Below are 26,475 nucleotides of genomic sequence, written 5' to 3' on the forward strand. Positions count from 1 at the left end.
TTTTGTGCACCTATACAGCAAGGCATACAAACAAATGCACAGGAGGCCTTTCAGAAGATTCTGAGCCAATGGATCCCAGTGCCTATGGTCCTTGCTCTCCAGACTCTCTAGCTCTAGGACAGGAGGAGCAGCAGCAAAGCTCGCAACAAGCAGTGGACCAAAGTCCCGCCCCAATGAACCAGGGCAGAGAAAGGTATGAGAGAGGCCCCAGTGATTGAGTCTTTAGGTAATTATGGGTCCCAGACCCGGCCAGCTCTGCACTTAAGAAGCTGCACCTCCCTGGGACAAACCGAGAGAACAATGCACCCAGCCCTGCCCCCAGCGACCGAGCCGCGCCCAGGCGGTGGCCAGCCTGCCGGGAAATGTAGTTTTTTTTAAAAGCAAAGCTCGCGCCACCGCCCGCCGCCCCGGAGCCGCACGCAACTACAAATCCCGTCACGCCCGGCGACGCCCGCTCTACAGCTTTTGCCGGAAGGGATCGTGGCTGACATGGCGGAGGGCCTGCAGGGCGGCGGTGAGGGTGTCCCGCAGCATCCAGCCCCTAGTGTGAGCCACAGCAGCTTTCCAGAGTACGAGCTTCCCGAGCTGCATACGCGCGTGTTCCATGTGGGCGCCTTTGGGGACCTGTGGCGCGGCCGGCTGGGGGCCAGGGATTTGTCGCTGAGCGAACCGCAGGCAGCCCCTCCGCCGGCGCACGAAGGAGCGTCCAACAACGCCTTGGAGGATGCTGCGGTTGCGGGGGATCTGGGCTGCAGTCTGGAGGCCGCAGCAGAGCTGAGGGTCGTGTGCGGGTGAGTGGGCGACTTCGGGGCTCAGCGTGGGTCTGGCAGGGTGCAATCTCGCCCTTGCGCTCCCCCGGGACCCTTCCGGGGCTAGGGCCAGTGACTTAACCTTCACACCCCTCCCCTCCCCCAAACCGCTTCCGGAAGACTAGAAGAGCCCTAGAGTCCCAAAGCACTTTTCTTTGGTTAGATCCTGTAACCGGACAGTACAACTGCATAGAAGACTTTTCCGTTCTCTGATCTTTTAAGGCGCTTGTTGAAGTAACAGCGGTACGTGTATCTGTCATTGACATTTGGACAATGGAAGTGCGTAAGGATGGAGGAGATTTAATCAGAGCCGTGTTAAAGCCGCGATTAACCGTGGCCTCTAGTGGTCTTTGTGTATCTGTCATTACTTAATTTTCCTCAAAAGTACCTTATGCAGAGGTAGAAATATAAAACTAACTTGTAACGGTCCTTTTGACAGTATTGGCCGTCCTCAAATGAACACAAATCCTTTTCAGTAGAACATATTGGCACAAAACCCATTGTCTTACATTCTAGCCGCCTTTGAGCTGCCTGCTGGATTTCCCAAGACTTCTTAATTATTCAGTGATGTATTTAGGACAAGGTCTGACCCGCTGTTGAGAAATACATGGCAAATCATAAAATGTTGCTTTTCCTTTCCCCCTCTCCCGACCCCTCCCTCTTTCTAAGCCTTGATAAACTGAGATGCCTGGAACAAGGTGAAGACCCGGAAGTCATCCCAGAGAACACTGACCTAGTGACTTTATGGTATGAGTTTTGGTTTTATGCTATTTGTTGGTTCTGGTGCTGGCCTCCCACTAAACTACGCTACGCTGTTAGCTCTTCTCCCATTTATCTGAACTCTTTTTATTTTACTTTGGAAAGTATAGTATTGTTCTCCACAACTCCCATCAGTTCAGTGTCCTGGCTCATGGTGGCAGTTCCAGCACTCAGGAGGCTGAGTCGGGAAGCTTGGTGCTTAGGGGTTAGCCTCTGATAAACAGGGAGTTCAGTGATGATTGATTTGTTGTTGTTTTTAAACATTTGGAACATTTAGACTTTCTTGCTTTAGTTCTCTGAGTATAGGGTACAATTGTGTGGTTTTCTTCTAGCTATTCCTTTCAGTACATTGCAGATACCATGATAATTTACCCATCAGTATTTAGCTGCAAAAGCACCCTTCTGCATAACTGGGGTGATATTCTTACATTTAAAAAATAAAAAAAAATTAAGAACACAAGATCCCTAATATCCGATACATATTCAAATTTGATCTGCTTAGATTTGGGGTGCAAGCTGAATACTCAGATAGTGTTTATCAAAATACTCCTGGTAAGGAGCCATTTGTGCCTAGGAATGGCAACATAACACCTTTAATCCCAGGGAGGCAGGGATGTCTCCGAGCTTGAAGCCACCCTGGTCTTCTGCATACTAAGTTCCACGTCAGCCAGGACTACATGATATCTAAAAAAGAAAAAAAAAGAAACATGCACCTATTGCTTTGTTTCTTAATTTTTAATCTTTGAGGGAGTCATTCTACTTGTAAAATACTATAAAAATGAATTCCTAATCCTGGGTGGTGGCTCATAGTGGCAGTCAGGGAGGCTGAGGCAACCGAATCACCATGAATTCAAGGTCAGACTTAAGTTCCAGGCCAGCTTGAACTAAGTGTGAGACCCTGTCTCAAATATAATAAAATAATAATGATGATAATAATAATAATAATCTTCTTAAACATAATAACAATAAATTAATAAAAATGAAGAAAAACTAAATACTAACAAAATGCTAACATAGTTGAAGCCCATTAATTAATTTATTTATTTTGGGTTTTTGTTTTTTGGTTTTTGGTTTTTTGAGACAGGGTTTCTCTGTGTAGCCTTGACCATCCTGGACTCACTTTGTAGACCAGGCTGGCCTCGAACTCACAGTGATCCGCCTGCCTCTTCTGGCCTCTGCCAGGGATTAAAGGCAAGCGCCACCATGCCCGGCTATTTTGTTTTTTTGAGGTAAGATTCCTCTGTGTAACCCTGGCTGTCCTGCACTTACTTTGTAGACCAGGCTGGCCTCAAACTCACAGTGATCTGCCTGCCTCTTCTGGCCTCTGCCTCCTGAGAGCTGGGATTAAATGTGTGTGTCACCATGCCCAGCTGAAGCCTAAATTTTTATTATTGCAAAATTCAGGCATAAAAATGCGGTCAACTTGTAAAAGTTTCCAAGTGCCTACTTTCATTTGGCAGATTGCATAACACTGATTACAGATCTGCTTTAGCCTGCTTAACTCGTTTTGAGCACCGTTATTCTACGATAATGTTAGAAATTCATGACTTCTGCTTTGTGGCCTGCTAGTTTTACACAGCCTCGCTATAGTGGGTCATTGCTGCTTCTTTCTATTGTTTGTGTGTGTGTATGTGAGAGAGAGAGTGTGTGTGTGTGTGTAAAGCTACTGTATTTAAAACTTCACAAATTAATCCTGATGATCTTGTAAAATGTTGGATTTTTTGCAAAAGCCTAAATCTAGACCTATGCTTGTCTTTCCCTAAAACTCCTTTCCTCTGTCAATAACATAAAAATAAAAACAAAAATCTAGCCAGGATGGTAGCTCACATTTATAATCCCAGCCTTTGGGAGACAGGAATGACAATTGCCATAGGTCAAGGCCAACCTGGTTTACATATGTGAGTTCTAAGCTGTCTCTTTAAAAAAAGAAATCTACAATCCCTTAATTACAAGTTTTGTCACCCTGTTTTCCTTTCCTATTGAGGAAACTTTTTGTCATACTTGGGCATTGAAGAGGGAAAAAAAGATGTTAGAAATTGATTCTTTTTTTTTTAAAATATTTATTTATTTACTTATTATTATGTATATAGTGCTCTGGCTGCATGTACACCTGCAGACCAGAAGAGGACATTATATCACATTATAGATGGTTGTGAGCCACCATGTGGGTGCTGTGAATTGAACTCAGGACCTTTGGAGGAGCAGTCAGTGCCATTAACCTCTGAGCCATCTCTCCAGCCCCCTAGAAATTGATTCTTGCTAGGTCCTATCCTCCTTATCATAACTAAAGAACCTATCTTTAGTATTTAAGGTCTTTTGTTAAAGGCTGCTTTTTTTTCTTTCAGTTTTCATGAGTTTCTCTGTAGCTCTGGTTGTCCTGGAACTTGCTCTGCAGATCAGGCTGGCCTCAAAGATCCGCCTGCCTCCGCTTCTGGAGTGCTTAGTGCTGGGATTAAAGGTGTGTGCCACCACCGGCACCTGGCTATATTTATTTCCTGTGGTGTTTTGTGTGTGTGTGAGGGTGCCAGATCCCCTGGAACTGGACGTACAGACAGTTGTGAGCGGCCACATGGATTGCTGGGAATTGAACATTGGTCTCCTGGAAGAGCAGCCAGTTCTCACAACTGCTGAGCTCCAGCTCCCAGTACTTAACTCCTTTAACAGAAGGCTGTACCCTCTGCAGTACGCCAGGAAAAGCTGCTCAGGGAAGCACATGTTGAGGAAAGCCACTGGCCACCGGGTGCTATGGACTGCAGTGCACTGCGGGAACTGAGTATTGACATGGGGGAAGCTGTGTCACCTTAGGATTCTGCTGATGTAGCGAGTCAGACCAGGAAGTAAAGCCTTCCCTCATGTGCTGCATACAATACAAGGTCTTTCTGCTGTCCTGTACTTACACAGTTAATGAGTGCCCACTGACCCCCCCCCCCCAAATGTGAAGGTTTGTTTGTACCCAGTTTACCTTTCTTCCAAGGTTACCGTCTGCTGTGTGGCTTTGCTTTCTTGGTTCATTAGTATGTCTTGGAAGTCATTGATTCGTCCTTCATCATAGCTTCATCATTTATTCCACTGTGTGGATTTCCCATAGTGTGTCAACTACTCTCCTATATGTATGTACTTAAGCTATTACAAATGTTTTGCAAGCTGATTATGGTGGCTCACATCTATAACCCTGCACTTGAGGGTAAGACAGAGACCATGAGTATTAGGCCACCCTGGTCTAGTGAGACCACATCCAAAAATAAATAAATAAATAAACTAAGCAGAGTGGAAGTAGTGACACGCCTTTAATCCCAGCACTTGGGAGGCAGAGGCAGGGGGATCTCTGTGAGTTCGAGACCAGTTTGTTCTACATAGTGAGTTCCAGGACAGCCAGAGCTACACAGAGAAACTCTGTCCCAGAAAATAAAATAAAATTTAAAAAGTAGATTGGTCCTGAGGAATAACACCAGAAATTGTCCTTTGGCTTACACACACACACACACACACACACACACACACACACACACACTCTGTCTCTTACTTGATTGTCAACAAAGGAAATGTATTTTCTTTGAGTACATAATCCCAAAATAGGATACCAAGCCCAGCAAGTGAGCCCATGTGCTTTACAAATGGACAACAGCACTGAGGAGGATGCGGAGAACCATTCTGAGTCCGCACAGGTGATGATGTAAGGCTGAAGGAAGAAGACATCTCACTGTTAGTATTTATCCCGGACTGTAGGGTAGCAGCTCGGAAACTGATTCTCGTGGTAACTGGACCTGCGCAGATAATAGGTGCCAGTCCTCAGCCGCCCTTCTCGCTGGGAACAGGTGCATTTCGTTTGGGGACTAGAAGTATCCAAATAGAAGGCTTCAGAGCTGGCTCAAGTGGGAAAGTCCCTGCACGGAGACTGAGTTGGACCCCTAGCACACGCGTTAAAAGCAGCAGTGGTACATGTCCTAGTGCGGGTGAAGCAGAGCCATGGGGACTTGAGGGCAGTACAATAGAAAGGTGGCTCAGTGGTTAAGAACACTAGCTGCTCTTCCAGAGGACCTGGGTTCGATTCCCATCACCCACATGGTGCTTCACAGCCATCTGTCACTTCATTCTCGGAGAGCTAATGCTCTCTTTTGGCTTCTGTGAGCACCATGTACTCATGTGGTATACAGACATGGAGGCAAAACACTCATATACATAAAATAAAATAATAACAAGGCAAAATGTGGTGTGGTATTATATGTCTTTAATTCTAGCATTGAGGAGGTAGGGGCAGGTAGATCTCCAAGTTCAAGACCAACATGGTCTACAAGTTTGGCCTAGCAGAGCTATGTATAGTAAAACCCTATCACAATGAATCAATTTAGTTGATTAGTCAGTTATAATAAAATGAAAGATGGAGCTTGATAAAGAATGACACCCAATGTCAACCACATGCTCATGTAGCCAGGCGTGGTGGTGGCACACGCCTTTAATCCCAGCACTTGGGAGGTGGAGGCAAGTGGATCTCTGTGAGTTCGAAGCCAGCCTGGTCTACAAAGTGAGTCCCAGAGAGTTATGTCTAACACACAGAGAAACCCTGTCTCGAAAAACAAACAAAAAGTAACCATGTAAACTAATGATCTCAAATACATAACAAGGGCACTGAAAACACAATTGTTTGTACATGCATGGCTTAACAGACACATATGATTCTGTCTGTCTCGCTGAAAGGCTTAGAAGCTGTAACTAGTAGTCGTAACACTGTGCCACCTTCCTTCCCTGCCACAGATAGTAGGAGATGAGAGCCTGTTGCACGGTTGGAGCTCTGTATGACTAAAACTAGAGCAGTGTGAGCACAAATGATAGTAGATGTTAATCCTTGGCATAGAATGAGTGTGAGAGGAGTCTGTAAGTAGAAATGAGCTAAGGAGTAGGGACAGATTATTCCATAATAAAATTCCAGTGGGGGCAGGGGGATACCAGTAACCATATACCACAGTGAATGGTGTTAGGAGGGTATCAAATAAGTGCTAAAATTCCTCCGTGAAGAAGTAGTATTTGCATTATCTCGAAGTACCTTCCTCCAAACCTTTATCCATTTCAGAGAAAATAAAGTATTGTTCCAGTGGAGGACACTTAGCAGACAGAACTGAACTGATGCAAACATGACATTACCACTAGGTTCTGGGGTGGGCTACTCCAAGAAGGATGCCATCAGTTTTGTAAACTATCTCAACAAGATACTGCTTACTCCAGTCACAAGGACACTGAAGTCACCCAAGTTAAGGGGCAGTCTGTAAGGGCTCGTGCGCGCTCTTCTACAGTGTCAGGACCGTGAAGGATGAGACTGAGAAACTAACAGGCTTAGAGACAAAAGGAAAATAGTCAGTGCCTTGTAGGATCCTAGGTAGGAATCTGGAACAGGGTAAAAGAAAGCTCTTGGGTTGGAGAGATAGCTCAGCAGTTAAGAGCACTAACTGCTTTTCTGAAGATCCTGAGTTCAATTCCCAGCAACCACGTGCTGGCTCAACCATCTATAATGAGATCTGGTGCCCTCTTCTGGTATACATACAGACAAAACACTGTGTATATATGACAAATAAATAAATAAATAAATAAATAAATAAGTAAATAAAAGAAAGCCCTAAATCAAAGGTTGTGTGTGATCTGGGAAACATCTGCAGCTAATAACCATTGTGCTGGTGTTAATTCCTCCTCATGATTTTGTGATCCCAGAAGACACTAGGAGGAGGAAGCTTGTGGGGGAGCTATAAGGAGTATAGTCCTAGTGCTATTTTTATAATTTGAGTCTCAAATAAGTTAAAAGATTGGGGCTGGTTAGTTTAACTTGGTAGATTGCTTACCCAGCATATACAAAATCTTGGGCTTGATTCCTAGCCCTGCTCAAACAACAATAAATGTTAAATATTAATATGTTAAAGCCAAGAGATGACTAAGTGGCTAAAAGCACTTGCTGCTCTTACACAGGACCTGGGTTCAGTTCCTAGAACCTACATGGGAACTCACAAGTCTGTAACTCAGGTTCCAAGGGATCTAATGTCCTCTTATGCTTTCTGTGGGCACCAGATACACATGTGGTGCACAGACATACATGCAGGCACTCACACACATAAAATAAAAATTAGGGGGCTGGCGAGATGCCTCAGAGGTTAAGAGCACTGACTGCTCTTCCAGAGGTCATGAATTCAGTTTCCAGCAACCACAAGGTGGCTCACAACTATCTATGATGTGATCTGATGCCCTCTTCTGGCGTGAAAGCATGCTGACATCTTATTTTCATCTGTCTGTGTCAGTGTTAGGAAGGGACTCTTGGACTACCGGGAAGAAAACATCACAATAGACCGGGCCTGTAGACAAGAAACGTTTGCTTATGAGATGGTAAGTCTCCCCTTCCACTGCTCTCTGCTATGAAACAGTGTGTTGGGGCCGAGCTAGTTGGAGAGACTACCCAAGGACTGAAGGGACCACCCATTGGACTCCTTTAGCTCTCTGGCTGGCTTTTGGTTTGGGTTTAGTTGTACTATCAGGATTAGACCAAATTTATGCCTGTTTGCCAGCCTGTTCCTGGAACTTTTTTGTTTCGCTTCTGATTTTACTTTAACCGTATTCTTTTGGGAGTGGGAAAGATTTCCTGAACTTCAGGTAGACCAGGCTAACCTTAAATTCTCAGAGATTCACTTGCCTCTATCTCCTAAATGCGGGGATTAACGCCATGCTCTACCACACCCCCTTTCCCCCTCCTCCCCTTGTTTTTTTTGTTTTTTTCCGAGACAGGGCTTCTCTGTGTAGCCCTGACTGTCCTGGACTCACTTTGTAGACCAGGCTGGCCTCGAATTCACAGCGACCCACCTGCTTCTGCCTCTCGAGTGCTAGGATTAACGGCATGCGCCACCACACCCAGCCCCTTAAACCATATTCTTAATTGCTTCATGCATAATCTCTAAGACAAAGTGAAAGGGAACGTTATGAGGACTTAGGAGCCAGTAGACATGATCTTCCTCAGAAGCAGGCATGCCAACACTCTGGGCAGCTGTTGTCTTTGACCTTTTCAACCCTGTGGTAGAAGTCCATAACAAAATACCCTTTGCCTGGCTTGGCTCTGAATGCCTGTAATCTCAGCATTCCGAAGATGAACGGCAAGGGTCCCTGAAAGTTCCATTCTAGCCTCTTCTACAGAGCAAGGCCCTGGGAGGGTAGAATACGGCAACAGAATACATTCAAAGTACATTCAATCAACATTAACTTGGTTGAAAATACCCTAATGAAACCCAGGCTGATATACATACCAATGAATGAAAAAATGCTAAAAATTAGTAAAAATGAAATCATTTTTCCCTATTTCAAGGGTTCAGTAAAGTAACACTGGGCCCAGCAAGATGGCATTATGGACAAAAATGCCTGCTACAGAGCCCAACAATATATTAGCTCCCCAGAACCCACATGGTAGAAAAAAAGGATTGAGTCCCAAAAGTTGCCCTCTGACTTCTCCACTCTCTCACTGTGGCATGTTCTGGCATATGCATGCACAAGTAAGATGTAATAAAAATTTGGGATAGAGAGATGGCTCAGCAGTTAAAAGCACTGACTGCCCTACCAGAGGATCCAGGTTTGATTGCTAGCACCCATGTGATGCGGAACAGTAGGTAATAATGCCAGTTGGGTGCCGGGAGGGAACAACAGTTGCCCTCTTCTGGCCTCTGTGGGCACTGCATGTACATGATACAAAGACAGGCATGCAGGCAAAACACCCATACACATACCAATAAAAGGAAATGTAATACAAGCCAGGCGTAGTGGTGCACGCCCTTAATCCCAACACTTGGGAGGCAGAGGCAGGCCGATCGCTGTGAGACCAGCCTGGTCTACAAAGTCCAGGACAACCAAGGCTGCACAGAGAAACCCTGGCTTGAAACCCCAAGGAAAAAGAGAGAGAGAGAGAGAGAGAGAGAGAGAGAGAGAGAGAGAGAGAGAGAGAGAGAGAGAGAGAGAGAGAGAGAAAGAAAGAAAGAAAGAAAATGTAATACAAAAAAAATTTTTTAAGAAGAAAAACTTTCTTATTGTACAAGGGGCGAGTTGGATGGGGAAGTATAGACGTAGAGGCAACCAGCGTACTGATTAGCATCTTGTGCCCATTCCAATGGCCGTGAATGCACCGAAGGTGCCGCCACTCAGCATCATGGATTTCCCAGTGCTGCCCATCAGCTCCCAACCCCGCATTCCCATCCTGAGACAGAAGGTGCTGAACAGGGCCCCAGCCACCCTGCCCACAGCACAACCCATGACTAAGCCCATCTTCATGAGGTCAAAACAGCTGGGCTGCAACTGCGCATAGGGACCCACGGCCACCGGCATAAGGACCCACGGCCACCGGCATAGGGACCCACAGCCACTGGCATAAGGACCCACACCACCGGCATAGGGACCCACAGCCAGTCGCTCAGCTCTACGTCTCAACACACACAAAAAAAATTTTTTTTAAAGACAAATGTGGTAGTGCTCACCTTTAAACCCAGCATTCAGGAGGCAGTGGTGGGCAGATACCTGAGTTCGAGGTCAAGCCTGACTACCTTTAAGTTCTAGCCCAGCCAGGGCTACCCAATAAGACCCTGTCTCAAACAGAACAAAACAAAACCCACTGCCCATTAAGTACATTCACAGTGATGTTTACTGATGGTCATTTCCAGAACTTTTTTTTTTTTTTGGTGTGTGTGTGTGTTATCCCCCCAAAAAATTTTGTATCCAGTAAGGAATATAAGCGTCTGGTCTGTTTTCTGTCTGTATGAAACTGCTATTCTCTATACCTCATATGAGTGGAATTTTTCTTTTTATATGGCTTGTTTAACATAAAGTTGAAGGGCTCATCCATGTTTTGGTTTGTGTTCAGACTTCCTTCCTGTGCCCAGGGAACTCTGCTGTTACAAGGATACACAACATTTTACTTAAGTTGTTTCCACCTTTTGGTTATTATGAATTATTGTTACTGGGAATATTGGAGTATAAGTCAGTTTTGGCCTCTATTTTCAGTTCTTTTTGTGATATATCTGGGGTAGAATTTCAGACATTATGACGACTGTTTAAAACTTTATGGGCATGTGATAATTGTGCATTAACTCTATTGCCTTCCATTAGAAGCGGCATTTTCTATCCCCAATATTAATTTGTGAAACTTCAGGTTCTGCGGATCTTTTTCAGTGCATGTATTATGTTCATTTAGAGTAACCCTAATAGACATTGATCTCGTTTTGTATTTTCCTAGTGGTTAGTGATGCTAAGCATCTTTTAATTTAACTATTGGTCATTTGTATATTTTCTTTGAAAAACATCTATTTTTTACCAGTTAGAGTACACTGTCTTTTTGTCAGGTACCTTGAGCACTAGAGCTTTACCGTACTTATAATGTGAAAAGATTTTCTCTCATTCTGCAGATTGTCTTTTTTACTCTTTTGATGTTGCCAAGTTTTAAAATTTGATAATGTCAAGAATATCAATTTTTTTGTTTACTCACTTTTGTAATATTTAGGAAATATTACTAAGCAGTGCTATGAAGATTTTCCTCTGTTTTCTCTGTAGAGTTAGAGTTTTAGTCTGTTGGTTAGGTCTTTGATTCATTTGGATTATTTTTATTTTATTATTTAATTTTTAAAAATTTTATGTTTCTGTATTTGCCTGCATGGAGGTTTGTAGAGCACCTGAGTGCCTGGTGCCCATAGAAGCCAGAGCGGGTGCTAGGTCCCCTGAAACTGGAGTTAAAGATGGAAGTGAACCCTGTGTGGATACTGGGAATCAAACCCTGGTCCTCTACAAAAGCAGCAAATGTCTGAACTGCTAAGCCATTTTTCCAGCCCCAGTTTGAGTTCATTTTAATATGTGCTATAAAGTGAGGGTTACCCTTCATTCTTAATGTTCATAGCAACAAGGTGGATTGAGGCATCCCTCTCCCCAAAAGCATGGTTTCCAGATTACGTAGACATTGTGTACGCATGTGCTGGTTTCTGTTTTACTAAGACTTCAGGGTCTCACTGCGCATCTCTGGCTAGCCTGGAACTTGCTATGTAGAGCAGATTGGTCTTGAACTGGAGATCTGCCCACCTCTGTCTCCTCTGTGCTGGGATTCAAGGCCTGTACCATGCCACTGGCACTCAAAATAATATAACATTGTAAGTGTTAAAATACAACATTGTAAGTGTTACTTGGAAGCTGTTCAAGATTACCTTGAGCACTGGCTGATACAAAGATGATAAGACACTTTAGAAATAGCAGCTTCAGAAAAGGCAACAAGATGAGTTTTATGTGGCTAAATCAGTGGTATAAACATTCCATCCATCCATCCCCCCCGCCCCCCCATGTTTCTTTTTGGGAAGCAGGAGACACTAATTGGTCTCTCAGCATTGAGTGCCACATGATCCCTGTTGTGAGCAGTTAGGAAAGGAACAGAGACAGATTTGGTCTAGACTTTGTTTGCTACCGTGACCAAGGCCATGGGTTAGACCCCCAGTGCTCAGGGATGAGGATATCTCATTCCAATTACCATCTTGATTTGGTCACATATGATGAAACAACTAAAATACTTTCAGCCAAAGACTTTAGCCCAGAGTTGGCTTTCTTTTTAGCACCTTTCAGAATCTCCCTTTCTGCTTAGCTGGTGTTTGCACTCAGCAGCAAGGTTGTCTGCCTTCGGGGATAGTGCTTTTGCCCACTGAGCCATCCTGATAGCCTTCTGCTTTCTTTCATTTCTTTTCTTTTAAAACTATTTATTTATTTACTTATTTATTTATTTAATGTATATGAATACTCTGTTTTCATGCACACCAGAAGAGGGAATCATTACAAATGGTTGTGAGCCGCTGTGTGGTTGCTGGGAATCGAACTCAGGACCTGTGGAAGAGCAAGCTGTGCTCTTAACCTCTGAGCCATCTCTCCAGCCTCCCCCCCCCTTTTTTTTTTAGTTCTTAACACAGCTGTTTCATGTGTAGATGTTTCAGGTATAAACTGTCTTTTTTTTTTTTCCAAACCATAGCTCTTCCTCCACCTCTTAAGTGTATTTAGTATGTTTGCATTTTCAGTCTCACAGTGTTTTTTAACTTCCCTTGTTATTTTTTCTATGACTCGTTGTTTGTTTCACAAATGGGTTTTTTGGTTGTGTTGCATTGTTTTAATTTTGATTGTGTGTGCGCTGAGTGTGGCTCTCTCAACGTGAGTTCAGTACCCATGGAGGCCAGAAGAGGACATTGGATTCCCTGGAGCTAGATTTGTAGGCAGTTGTAAGCTCCCATTCATGGGTGCTGCAACCCCAAACTCAGGTCCTCCGCAGGAGCAGTACACACTCTTAGCCTCTGAGCCGCCTCTCCAGCCCCTTATTTCATTTCTGAGAAGGGTCTTCCTGCATAACCCAGGCTGGCTTCAAACTTTAAAGTCTGTCTTCCCCAGTCTTCATTGTCCCCACATTGTCGGGATAACACACATGTGCCACCATGCATGTGTGATTTTAGTTCCTAAGTCTAGTTGCTGGTCTGTCCTGTAGGCCTGAGAAGGCAACCTCTGGGTGGAGAGGCTGCTTCCATATGTGATAGTGTTCAGTCCTCCCACTGCCTAGTCAGTCCTGAGTTCATTATTGTAAGTAAAATATCCAAGTCCAGAATTTATTTGGGTATTTTTTTTTTTAACTCCATCAGCTTTTGTTGCATATAATTTAGGATCCTTTTGTTCTCTGTATGTTTTTAATTGTATGACTCACTGCTCTTTGGCACCTTTTTGGGTTTTTTAAATTTTTTTTTTTTTGGTTTTTCGAGACAGGGTCTCTCTGTGTTATCCTTGGCTATCCTGGACTCGCTCTGTAGACCAGGCTGGCCTCAAACTCACAGCAACCCACCTGCCTCAGCCTCCCGAGTGCTGGGATTAAAGGCATGCGCCACCACGCCCAGCTGTATGGCACCTTTTGTCAACATATAAATACCCTTCTTTGTCTCATAATCTTAATTTAAAGCCTGCTTTGTCTGACAGTAAAACCACATCCTACAAAATTTTTTGTTTTTTACAATTTGCATGGAATATCTTCTATCCTCTTGCTTTCGGCCTATTTGTGTCTTTATATCTGAAATGCTCTTCAGTAGACAGCATAGCTCTTTGGATAGGGGAATGCCCTCCATCTGCAGCTGCACTGGTTCCTGGTAAGAAAGGGCTTCAGTCTAGTACTCAGCTCTTTGGGTGGCTTTGTTCCTTTGTTCTTCCACTATTTCCTTTAGATGCTGATTTGAGCCCCGCCTCCTTCCTTTCCGGCAGACATTGAACGGATCTTCTTAGTGGTTATCTTATTTGTGAGGCCTCACGTTCTTGCCTTTTCATTCCATCTGAAGAGGGGCTGCTGCTGCTGGTACTTGTCAGCTTCTGCATACCTGTGTCTTCATATTTCCTTCATTCCCAGTGGATGGTTTTGCTAGTTACAGGAGTCTAGGTAACCGTGGTTTGGAGTGTGTCATCTGACTTGTTTCTTGTCTTGCTTTCTGATGAGAATCTGCTGTTCAGTCACTTGAGGAAGGTATGTCCTTAGTTAGGTAACTGGTTTCTATTAGTTCACTGATTTTTTTTTTTCCCCCACTGACCATATTTATGACAGCTGGCTTAGCATCTACTTTTATTTGCTTTTATTCAGCAGACTTTTACTTATATGTGAGGAGAGAGGGCAGGGAGAGGCAGAGAGGCCGCCCACCTGACCATTGCTCACTTGGACCAGGGTTGAGCAGCCCTCACTGACAGCTCTGCTCCTCTGCCTCTCGACTGAGTTACAGTGGCTGATTTCAAGGTTTTGTTGTCTTTTCAGGAATCTCATGCACTAGGAAAAAAACCTGAAAATGCAGCAGACATGGTTAAAGAAGGGGAGCTTATCCTGTCTGTGAACATCTTATACCCTGTTATATTTAATAAGGTCAGTAGTGAAACCTGGTTCTCATGGATGAGTAACTTTGAGGATTGGGGTGAAACCTAGGGCCCCAAGTATACTAGGCAGGCACTCTATCACGAGACACCACCAGTTCCCAAAAGGAGCTTTTGACAGAGCGTTTAATTATTTGAAGTCCAAACTCAGGTTTGAAAATAAATGTTAACACATACAGCCTGACTGTATCTTAGTTTTTAGAACCAACAGGATGTATCTGTGAGTTCTTAGTTTTAATAAGAAATGTTCTAACAAATGTAAAAAGTTAAGCTTACATCTTTTAAGCAGTGATTTCACTTGTAACACTGGAACGTGTAATGATTTTGCAATAGAAGCAACTGAACATGTGTCTACACCTCCAAAGTGATTCTAATTCTGTGAAGTACTGAGGGGTTTTTGGTTTATTTGGTTGGTTTTTAATAAATAGTATATTTTTAGAGGAGTGGAATGGATTTTGTTCATCAGTTGAGAATCTAGGGAAGTTCCTCCTTGATACAAATGCCTAAGATGAACAAGTTAAGGATACCTACCCAGTGCTAGTTTCTCTTCTGTTGCTGAAGAAACTACCAGGACCGACCGAGGCAATTCAGAGAAGGACGGGCTTGTTTGGGGCTTACGGTTCCAGAGAATGAGAGACTCTGATAGTGAGGCAGAGGCGGCAGGTAGCTGAGGGCTCACAGTGCAAACCACAAACAGGAAGCACCTGCAGGTCTCTAAGCTGTCAGACCCCAGGCTCAGGGCCGGGAGAGACAGCTCAGCAGTTAACAGCAAGTACCAGTCTTGGAGAGGACCAGAGTTTAGTTCCCAGCACACACATCAGGTGGCTCACAACCACCTGCTTCTCCGGCACGCTCCTCCTCAGACACCTGCATTCACGTGCACACACTCACACGTGGAAACACAGGCACTCACAGTATTAAAAGTAAGAATAAACTTAAAAACACATCATGGGCTAGGTGTAGTGGCACATACCTATAATTCTAGCACTCTGTGGGAAGCAGAGGCAAGTGGATCTCTGTGAGTTTGAAGCCAGCCTGGTCTACAAAGTGAGTACCAGGACAGCCAAGGCTACACAGAGAAAGAAACCTTATCTCGAAGAACCAAAATATATAAATAAAAACATCATCAGTGACACACGTCCTGCAACAAAACTACCCCTACTACCTTCCTTAACAGGGCCAGCAGCTGGGACCATGTTTTCAAATGCCAGACACTATAGGGGACATTCTCATTCAAACCGCCACACCCAGTCAGTTCTTAGAAATCTCCAATAAAAGAACGCTTTCTAGCTCGACATGTATATATCCTTACCCCCCCCCCCCCCTTTCTTCTACAGTGCTGAGAATTGAAAGCCAGGCTTTGCGTATGTTAAGCAAGTGTCAGATTTTGTATGTTTTTGCTTCTTCACAAAGGTGCCCTATAAATTCTGTGGTTTACGTATATTACTATACATAATTTGCACTTGAGTGGGTTTTTATGAAGCATCATGGTTGTAATTACTAATTTCATTCCTTGATATTTTAAATAGCCTGTTTTTTTTTTTTTTTTTTTTTTTTTTTAATCTTTTGGTCAGGCATGGTGGCAAACGCCTTTAATCCCAGCACTCGGGAGGCAGAGGCAGATAGAAATCTGTGAGTCAAGACCAGCCTGATCTACAGAGTGAGTTCCAGGACAGCCAGGGCTAAAACAGAGAAACCCTGTCTCAAACAAAAGGAGGAGGCTGGAGAGATGACTGAGTGGTTAAGAGCGCTGTCTGCTCTTCCAGAGGTCCTGAGCTCAATTCCCAGCAACCATCTATACTGGGATCTGATGCCTCTTCTGGGATGCAGGTGTACATGCAGATTGAGCACTCCTATACATTAAATGAATAAACCTTTAAAAAGAGAGAAAGTAGCAAATGTGGTTAACTGGTTTTCGTTTATTTGTTTTCAAGATGGGGTTTCTCTGTGTGGCCCTGGCTGTCCTGGAGCTTCACTGTAGACCAGGCTGGCCTTGAATTTAAAAGAGATCCACCTGCCTGTGCCTCCTGAGGGCTGGGATTAAAGGCGTATGCCACCCCCGACCGTAGGCTAACTGGTTTTTAAACTGAACACTTTTTTTACTGTTTGACTTTAGCACAAAGAACACAAACCGTACCAGACGATGTTGGTACTGGGCAGTCAAAAGCTCACGGAACTGAGAGATTCAATTTGCTGTGTCAGTGACCTCCAGATTGGTGGAGAATTCAGCAACACTCCAGACCAAGCCCCTGAGCACATCAGCAAAGTAAGATGACCTTTCCCTTTCCCTTTTTAAAAAAAGAAACTAAGAAGAAAATAATAGCACAGGAAATAGTAATTGCTCCAGCAGGGTCATGAATGTTGAATGTGTGTTCTCCTTGCCCAGGTCTCCTTCTGCGATCCCTAGAGCTCTTCAGAGGCGGTATTCTTTGCTCACTTCCTTGCTTTTCACCATTGACAGCTATCCTATGATACTCTCCTCCCGAGCTAACCCTGACCGGCTAGCTAGCTGACTGACCAGTTGCTTTCTTTTCCTTTTCCTTTGCCTGACTTCGCTGTAGCTTCCTTATTACTTGTTTTTGGGTTCTAGGAATTAAGCCAAACACTCCCCAACTGAGTTATAGCCCCAGCCTTATTGTTGCGTTGACTTTGTTCTTCATTTTTTCCTGTTTAAAATGCTGTAAGATTTTTCAGTCCACCCTAACTACATCCAGGAAAAGTTTGGAGTTGGCCAAGAGCCTTGGTCATTTGTCCCCTTGTAGGACTAATCAGTACAGGCCAGTACAAGACAGGGGGATGGTGCAGGGCTGATCTTTTTTGGTGTTTCCTGGCAATGGAACACTTTATGAGACAAAAGTGCCTCAGTACCTCTTGGAAAAGAGCTAAATATCAGGCAGGCTGCTAAAACATTTTCAGAAGTAAGGCTTTACGTGAGCAAACAGACCAACCTGACCCTGGTGACTCTCAAGACAGAGAAGACTGCTCTGCTTCTGTTACTTAGTGCAGCCTTGGTAGAGGACTCTGGATTTACATGCCCACTATGGAGAAGGTCTTATTTAAATTTTTAAAAATTTGTTTGTATAGTGTTTTCCCTACGTTTGTGTACCACATTATGCAGTGCCCGAGGAGGCCAGAAGAGGGCATCAGATCCCTGGGAATTAGAGTCACAGATGCTTGTGTGCGTCGCTGAGTTCCTCTGCAATGGCAGCAAGTACAGCAAGTACGCGGAGCTACTCAGCCATCTCTCTAGCTCCCTATTGTCTTAATGATATTCACACATCTTTCTGCCTACTGAAATAAGAGTCTGATCACTGCGCACATACATGCCAATGTGCCCAGTATGTGCTGGCCTTGGAAAGAAATGTCACCTTATTATTTTTGGTTTTCAAGACAGGGTTTCTCTGTGTAGCCCTGTGTAGCAGCTCTGAGTGCTGCTGTGGATGGCTTTATTTTGTGAATCACACTGAATAGTTTGATTAAAATTCACCAGCAGGCTTTTAGCACAGGGCTGTGTGGGATGTTATCTCTTCAGGTATGTATCTCTGCTTGATTTTCAACAGTGTTTAAGAAATTTATTTTTATGATGTTAAAAGCATTTAGAAGGGTAAATGCCTCTAAATGAGGTATTAAGTGAACCTAAAATCTTGTTATTGTTACTGGGCTTTGATTTTGGTTGGTTTTTTGAGACAGGATCTCTCTACATAGCCATGGTTATCCTGAACTCACTATGTAGACCAGGCTGGCCTTGAATTCACAGAGATCTGCCTGCTTATGACCAGTGAGTGCTGGAATTACAGGTGTGCACCCCCATCCAGCTTGAGCCTAACATCCTTATGATTTATGAGCCTTAAACATTTGTATTTTACAGTAGTTACTGGGTTTTTTCCCATCTGTAAGGTTTCTTTTGGAAAAATTTCAAATATATAATCAATATAGAGGATGGTATAATGAACTTCATGTATTCATTACCAATGTGCAATAGTTCTCAGCTTTTTCACAAAATTATTTCCTGTATTAAGACCATTATACCGAAAAGTGAAAATAAGCCCTTGAGTTGTGATGATTTTGTTGGTTCCACAGCCTGTATCCACTTGCCATCATGGACAGCTCCTGTGGGGGCTGGGCTGCTCAGTCACTGTCAGTGTGCTGTGGGGGCTGGGCTGCTCAGTCACTGTCAGTCAGTGTGCTGTGGGGGCTGGGCTGCTCAGTCACTGTCAGTCAGTGTGCTGTGGGGGCTGGGCTGCCAGTCACTGTCAGTCAGTGTGCTGTGGGGGCTGGGCTGCCCAGTCACTGTCAGTCAGTGTGCTGTGGGGGCTGGGCTGCCAGTCACTGTCAGTCAGTGTGCTGTGGGGGCTGGGCTGCCCAGTCACTGTCAGTCAGTGTGCTGTGGGGGCTGGGCTGCCAGTCACTGTCAGTCAGTGTGCTGTGGGGGCTGGGCTGCTCAGTCACTGTCAGTGTGCTGTGGGGGCTGGGCTGCCCAGTCACTGTCAGTGTGCTTTTAAGCAGAAAAGGGTTGCCCGTGTTTGGGTTTTCATTAAAATTGTTTTAGAATGGAACTTTTTTGTTTGTTTGTTTTTCAAGACAAGGTTTCTTTGTGTAGCCTTGCCTGTCTTGAACTCACTCTGTAGACCAGGCTGGCCTTGAACTCAGCAATCCGCCTGCCTCTGCCTCCTGAGTACTGGGATTAAAGGCGTATTGCCACCAGGACCAGCTGGAACTGTTATTTTTAAAACAAACATGTAAACAGTGCTAGTAGTTTCCAATCAAGTATCAAATACATCCAGTATCTTCTGGCACAGCCCAGGCTGGCTTGCAACCTGTGGTTCTGCTTTGACTCCTCAAGGGCGAGTGCTGGGACTGCATGTGGGAACCACTAAAAGTGCCCATCTGCTACTTGTTCGCACAGCAGGAAGTTATTAGCAGGTGACATTGGGTGGAAACCATTTTTGGTCTTGTAGAGTTTTCTTTGTAAAGAAGCAATTATGTGAGAAGGCATTAAGTTGTTCAAGAACTTCTGGAGTTTTACACACGTGTTATATGATGAACAAAACTGCATGTCTACCAAGAATGGGCTCGCCCCATCTACCTGAGGGCCCAGGGGGCAGTTCATTCCCTCAGGCGTGGCAGCAGTCTCCCTAGATGGCCCTTGAACCTTTTTTAAGACCTTAACTTACAGTTCGGAGTGCTGAAGGACCATACATACTAAAGGACAGGTTTGTGTCCTAGCAGCTGACTCCTCCACTGGCTCCTAACTCTATAGTAGGCCCTCAGGGCTCGGTGACGTGTGTAGTGAGGACTGTGGCCATCTCCTGCAGTCTGGTAGTGTGACTCAGAGCTTCAGGGCTGAGACCACGTGTGCCTGCTACCATGTTACACAGGGCAAGGTTCCTGGAGAACAGCAAGCCTGGTGGTGTACGCCTTCAATCCCAGCACTCGGGAGGAAAATCAGGTGGGTTTCTAAGCTAGATGCCAGCCTGATTTACAGAGTTCAGGATAGCAAGGTCTACACCGAGAAACCCTGTCTTAAAATATAAACAAACAAATACACTATAAGATTTACTGAAAATAGCAAAGGTTTTTGTTTGTTTGGTTTTTGGTTTTTCGAGACAGTTTCTCTGTGTAGTATTGGCTGTCCTGGACTCCCTTTGTAGACCAGGCTAGCCTAGAACTCACAGCAATCCACCTGCCTCTGCCTCTGCCTCCCAAGTGCTGGGATTAAAGACTGAAAATAGCAAAGTTTTTATAAAAATGCTGAAAACACAAGAAATGCCAAAAAACATAACCAGAGAGCTTTGTCATTACTAGGGAAGCGGCAAAGCTAATTTCTAGGTCTGATACAAAAAGAGCTGTCATTGCAGGCTGCAGGAAGAAAATGAACAATGAAGCGGACTAGATCGGTTTGGGTTCCTTTGAGTCTCAGAACACACGTTTGAATCAAGGCTAATAATTAAAATAGCAATAGGATAAAATTTAAAGTAAGCAAGGTTTTGAGGAGGATCAGCTTGTAGCAGCAGAGGGTCCCAGGAGGAGTTGCCTGGGATTCATGTGATTTTATGGTGTATACGTTTTGGGTATCTGAGTTGTTACAAATGGGCTTTCACTCAATACCATCTGCTTTCTCGTAGGACCTATACAAATCAGCTTTCTTTTATTTTGAAGGAACATTTTACAATGACAGAAGATACCTGGAATGCAGAGACTTGAGCAGGTACTAATCCTCAAAATTTGTTTGTGGTGTTTTCTGTTGGTTTTTGAGGAAGGACCTCACTGTATTCCTCAGTGAGCCTGTCCTGCCTCTGCCTCCCAAGGGCAGAAATTAAAAACATGCACCACTACACCCAACTATACAAATGTTTGTTCCTATCCTCTCCCCCAAGGGACAGTTTCTGTGTCGCCCTAGCTCAGATTAAAGACATGTGCTGCCATGCACAGTTTCTTTCTAACTCTTCTGCAAATCTCACTACGGCATGTTTAAGCCCCACCCCCACCATGGATCATTTATAAAGTTTATATTCAATGTGAATCTAAAAAGATTAGGTCCACCAAGGCACTGGTTATTAATGTGATGACCATCTTTCAGTATTTTTCTTTTGTTTTAAAGATTTGTTTTTATTGTGTATGTGGAGGAAGCCATTTTTTTTTTTTTTTTTTTTGGTTTTTCGAGACAGGGTTTCTCTATGTAGCCTTGGCTGTCCTGGACTCACTTTGTAGACCAGGCTGGCCTCGAACTCACAGCGATCCGCCTGCCTCTGCCTCCCGAGTGCTGGGATTAAAGGCGTGCGCCACCACGCCCGGCTTTTTCATCCTTTTTTAATTGTAGTTCTCACACTTATTCTCAGTTCTTAATAATAAAAATTGAGTGTCCCAAAGAGCTGTAGCTTCTGCTGAGTTAGTACTTAGCAGATTTAGATCCCCTCCTCCTGGCTTTTCAAGACAGGGTTTCTCTGTGGAACACTGGCTGTCCTGGAACTTCACTCACCAGATAAGCTTGTCCTCTAACAGGGATCTACTGTCTCTGCCTCCCAAATGCTGGGATGAAAGGTGTGCACCACTGCCACCACCACCCAGCACCATTATTTAGAATATGAAATTAAGAATTACATTCTAATTTCAGTACATATTGACATTTTTTTAAAAAAAACAAAAAACAAACAAACAAACAAAAACCATCTGTTCACCTATTGTCAAAAATAAAATGAAGGCCGGCATGGTGGCGCACACCTTTAATCCCAGCACTTGGGAGGCAGAGGCAGGCGGATCGCTGTGAGTTCAAGGCCAGCCTGATCTATAAAGCAAGTCCAGGACAGTCAAGGCTACACAGAGAAACCCTGTCTCAAAAAATAAATGAGAATGAAATTTGACATTGTTATACATTTTGCGTTCATTATAAAGTGGTGCACATCACACAGCCTCCCCCTCCCTCTCAAAAAACTGGTCCTTGATGAGAGGATAAGAGGCAGATAGACTTTTTTTTTTTTTTTTTAAGATTTTTTTATTTGTTAAGTATACAGTGTTTTGCCTGCATGTATTTCTGCATGAGGGCACCAGATCTCATCATAGATGGTTGTGAGCCACCATGTGGTTGCTGGGTATCGAACTCAGGACCTTTGGAAGAGCAAGCAGTGCTCTTAACCTCTGAGCCATCTCTCCAGCAAAGTGAGTCCAGGACGGCAAGGCTACACAGAGAAACCCTGTCTCGAAAAACCAAAAAAAAAAAAAAAAAAGAAGAGGCAGATAGATCTTGGCCTATCGACAAGACTTTAGGAGCCAGGCATGGTGGTTCCGTCAATCCCAGCAACTAGGAAGCAGAGTCAAGTGAATTTGAATTCAAAGCCAATCCGTTCTACAGAGTGAGTTCCAGACAGCCAGTGCTATATAGTGAGAGCCTGTGTTTACACACACAAACACACACACACAGACACACAAATGAAAAAGACTATTACTTGGATGAAAAGTTTGCCTTCCCCTTTTTGAGGGCCATTTTTTACTCTGTGGGATTTTGGGTATATGTGTGTGAGCCACAGCATGTGAGAAGAGAAAAACTGGTGGGAATTAGTCTTCTCTTTCCAGTGTGAACTCAGGTCACTACGTTTGTGACCAGTGTTGTTACCTACTGTTCCAAATTCCTACTCCTACTCAAATTCCTATTCCTACTCAAAAACATTAACCACTGTCATCTTCCAGAGGACAACCATCCATTCAACCAGTAGGCCAGACTGTGTAATTGCAGGTGTATGTAAACTTTTTTTTTTTTCCTGGTTTAATTTTATATTTCTTTTTCCTTGCTGTTCCCCAAAACAGAACTATTATAGAATGGTCGGAGTCCCATGACCGAGGATATGGAAAATTTAAGACTGCTAGAATGGAAGATTTCACATTTAATGATTTGAATATTAAACTTGGCTTTCCTTACTTATACTGTCACCAGGGAGACTGTGAACATGTTGTTGTCATTACAGACATAAGGTATGGGGCATCACTCAATATTTACCTTTAAAATGTCTTGTTTTGTATGTGGCATTAATTCCAGCACTAAGGAGGGAGAGGTTTGTGGACATCAGAGTTCAAGCCAGCTTGGTCTACAGAGCAAGTTTCAGGACAGCCAAGGCTGTCACACAGAAAAACCCTGTCTCAGGTGGGAAAAAAGCAAACAAACAAAAGTCTTTAAAAAGTTTTTCTTTTTATTTAAGTGGGGGAAGGGAGGATACATACTACTAACCCTAACCATGAGTATGGAGGTGAGAGGACAACTTCCAGGCATTCCATCCTTGCAGCAAGCAACTTTTCCCACTAAGACATCTCATTAACTACTCTTCTGTCTGCTTTCCATGCAGAGGCAAGTGGACACACTCCAGTAGTGCAGACCTATGCTCCCAGCACTTGGGAAACAGGCAGGCCCATTTCTCTTGAGTTCTAGGCCAGCCTTGTCTACATATCAATTTATAGGACATATAAAGAGACTCTTTTCGTGTGTGTGTTCTACATGAAAGTATTTGTTAAAATTCTATGATCTTAAAGTATCTCATTCTATTCAGTCATAGTAATCCTATAGCGTGAAGTTAGACAACTTAATTTTAAAAAAATTGAATATTTAGAATCAAAGGGTATCAGATGGTTTGGTGGGTTAAGAATGCTTGCCGAGGGCGGGGCGTGATGGTGCACACCTTTAATCCCAACACTCCTGAGGCAGAGGCAGGTGGATCTCTGTGAATTCAAGACCAGCATGGAGCACAAACCTAGTCCAGGACATCCAGGGCTACAGAGCAGCCCTGCCTCAAAAAACAAAACAGCACCTGTCTTCTTGTCTCTTCCTCAAGTGCTGAGATAGAAGTGTATGCCACCAGGCTGGAGAGATGGCTCAGAGGTTGAGAGCACAAAGGGTTCTTCCAGAAGTCCTGAGTTCAATTCTCAGCAACCACATGGCTCACAACCATCTATAATGAGAGCTGGTGCTCTCTTCTGGTGTGCACGCAGGAAAAACACGGTGTATGTAATAAACAAAACTTAGAATGTCACAGCATGTTAGCTTAAAGGAAATGGAGAAATCAATTCCTTGCTCTTTAATAAGTTAGGCAAGAACTCTTTAAATTACATCCCCAGTGTGGGCTACTTTATAACATACAACCGGCCTAAGCCAGATCTAAGGAACCAGTTTACTTTTGTAAATCAAGATGAAAGGTCAACCAAGTTCCTAATGTTGGAGAACTGGTATTGTGTGTGTGTGTGTGTGTTATATTACATATATTCACTTGCATTTCAAAATCTCCATTTATTTTCCTCATGAAAGGCTTGTGCACCACGATGACTGCTTGGATAGAACGCTTTACCCCCTTCTTACCAAAAAGCATTGGCTATGGACCAGGAAATGTTTTGTCTGTAAGATGTACACAGCTAGGTGAGTAGCAATTTTTCCTTTAAAAAGTTTTCACAGTGACTTAGGACTTGAGGTATATGCTTCCAGCTTTGGGCTTCAGAGCTTTATCTGCTAGAGTCAGTGTTCAGTGTTCCAATCAATGTGGCTGGCTAAACGAGACAGGCTTTCTTTGTGTAGACCAGGCTGGCCTCAAACTCGAGATCGCCTGCCTCTGCCTTCCCAGTGCTGGCATTAAAGGTGTGCCACCACGCCCAGCTTCAGTTTTTAAATACAGGTGTCTCCTCACATAAAGCCAAACTCAGGCTTTAATTTTGACATGGACCTGTAACTGTTCCAAGAGAAGGCAGCAGGAAGGTCGGCAAATAGCGCAATGACAACACTGAATGGCTCTCTATCCCGTCGTCAGGGCTGTGTCAGCATTACACTGTAAGGACTAGAACTCAGGCAGCTGTCCCCAAACCAGTGGTGTAGATGGACTTCACCTTCAATTTCCTGATATTTCTGCCTTATTTGACTACAGGGATTATAAGTATTATTTAGTATCTTCAATAAGGTAATCTGTTACCGCCAATCATTTGGTACATTTGGACATGGTCACTGCATAGAGAATTCTATTCTATTAAATATATGTACGTCTGTCTCTTTGTTTTGTTTGGTTTTTTGAGACAGAGCTTCTCTGTTATCTTAGCAGTCCTGGGCTTGCTTTGTAGACCAGGCTGGCCATCCACCTGCCTCTGCCTCCCAAGTGCTGGTATGAAACGCATGCGCCACCACGCCTAAACCTCAAAGTAGGTATCTGGGACACATGCTTATAATCCCAGCACGCTGGAAGCTGAGGCAAGGAGATGGAGATTTTAAGGCCAGCCAGGATTACCTAACTAAAGGAAGTCTGTTGGGGTCTGCAGCATGTAGATGATTACTTTTCCAGGGCAGCCTATTACAGAACAGGTGATTGAGTAAAAGGACAGATGTGTGTGGTGCTTCCTAATAGATCACATTACCTGAGTTTAGGAGGAAATCTTAGGTAACAGTTCTGCTGCACTCCATATTCAATGTCCCTACTGCATTAAGGCAGTAGTGACACCGTTCTTTATACATTATTGTTACGGAACAGCAGTTCTCAATGATTGTGGTAACCCCCAACAATAAAATTGTTTAAGTTGCTCCTTCATAAGTGTAGTTCTTGCTATTATGAATTGTTATGTAAATGAGTTTGATGGTCTTGGGCAAATCCCTGTGAAAGGGTTGCTCAACACACCTGCCATGCACACTTGTGCGCATGCGCGCACACCACATACACACGACCCAGAATGTTGAAGCATAAAAAACTGGCTGTAACTCTTTTATCTTTTAACTACAGATGGGTGACGAACAATGACAGCTTTGCACCAGAGGACCCGTGTTTCTTTTGTGATGTTTGCTTCAGAATGCTCCACTATGATTCCGAAGGCAACAAATTAGGGGAATTCCTTGCTTATCCTTATGTTGACCCAGGAACCTTTAATTAGTATCACCAAAAATATATATATTTTTTCCTACTCAAGTGTAATTGTTAATATTATTTAATATTTATTACAAGGGATTTTGTTTTTATTGTGGATTTTTCCTTATGTTATTTATGAGGTGTAGAAATGCTTTTTTGTATTTTGAATATATAAACCTTGATGGAAACACAACTTCTGATTCTTTTCTCCGAGTCCTGTACACTCTGTACACAATGGGTTTTGCTAACGATAGTAGAATGCAGTTATTGTGGTAGTCTTTTTAAAGGTTTTTTTTTTTTTTTTTTGGTTTTTCGAGACAGGGTTTCTGTGTGTAGCCTTGGTGTCCTGGACTCACTTTGTAGACCAAGCTGGCCTCAAACTCAAGAGATCGCCTGCCTCTGCCTCCCGAGTGCTGGGATTAAAGGCCTGCGCCACCACCGCCCGGCTTAAAGGACTCTTTGAAGGCCGTGAGAGCTACACCTTCTGTGAGGCTTCCAAGGTAAAGACCCTTCAAATATCTGTAGTAAGGAGAAATTAAAAACAAATTATTTGACAAGCAACACAAAATTCTGAGTAGTTATTTAATTTTGGGCTCTTGTACTACTAGGCACATGAGACAACACAGTCTAGAAAG

General features: G+C 43.7%; 2 protein-coding genes across 2 annotated transcripts; one reads left to right on the forward strand and one right to left on the reverse strand.

Annotated features, from left to right (window-relative positions):
- Window positions 1-452: 452 nt before the first annotated feature.
- On the forward strand, window positions 453-26,088 carry Snapc3 (small nuclear RNA activating complex polypeptide 3). The gene is made up of 9 exons (XM_051163859.1): window positions 453-791; window positions 1,479-1,556; window positions 7,847-7,931; window positions 14,371-14,475; window positions 16,600-16,749; window positions 20,609-20,691; window positions 22,785-22,949; window positions 24,271-24,378; window positions 25,718-26,088. Exons 1-9 carry the CDS (start codon window positions 490-492, stop codon window positions 25,863-25,865), a joined length of 1,224 nt encoding a protein of 407 aa, XP_051019816.1. The 5' UTR covers window positions 453-489; the 3' UTR covers window positions 25,866-26,088.
- LOC127204638 (reactive oxygen species modulator 1-like) lies at window positions 9,669-9,905 on the reverse strand. The gene has a single exon (XM_051163844.1). The coding sequence runs from the start codon at window positions 9,903-9,905 to the stop codon at window positions 9,669-9,671; it is 237 nt and encodes a 78-aa protein (XP_051019801.1).
- Window positions 26,089-26,475: the final 387 nt, after the last annotated feature.

Source organism: Acomys russatus, chromosome 2, assembly GCF_903995435.1.
Source record: "Acomys russatus chromosome 2, mAcoRus1.1, whole genome shotgun sequence".
Classification (NCBI taxonomy): Eukaryota; Metazoa; Chordata; class Mammalia; order Rodentia; family Muridae; genus Acomys; species Acomys russatus.

What these genes read in the sequence shown, in the direction of transcription:
- LOC127204638 (XM_051163844.1), bottom strand. Translation starts at nt 9,905, where the DNA reads ATGCCGGTGGCCGTGGGTCCCTATGCGCAGTTGCAGCCCAGCTGTTTT.
- Snapc3 (XM_051163859.1), top strand. Translation starts at nt 490, where the DNA reads ATGGCGGAGGGCCTGCAGGGCGGCGGTGAGGGTGTCCCGCAGCATCCA. An exon ending in GAATGCAGAGACTTGAGCAG is followed by an intron (nt 20,692 to 22,784) that starts GTACTAATCCTC and finishes TCCCCAAAACAG; the next exon opens with AACTATTATAGAATGGTCGG. An exon ending in GTTGTCATTACAGACATAAG is followed by an intron (nt 22,950 to 24,270) that starts GTATGGGGCATC and finishes TCCTCATGAAAG; the next exon opens with GCTTGTGCACCACGATGACT.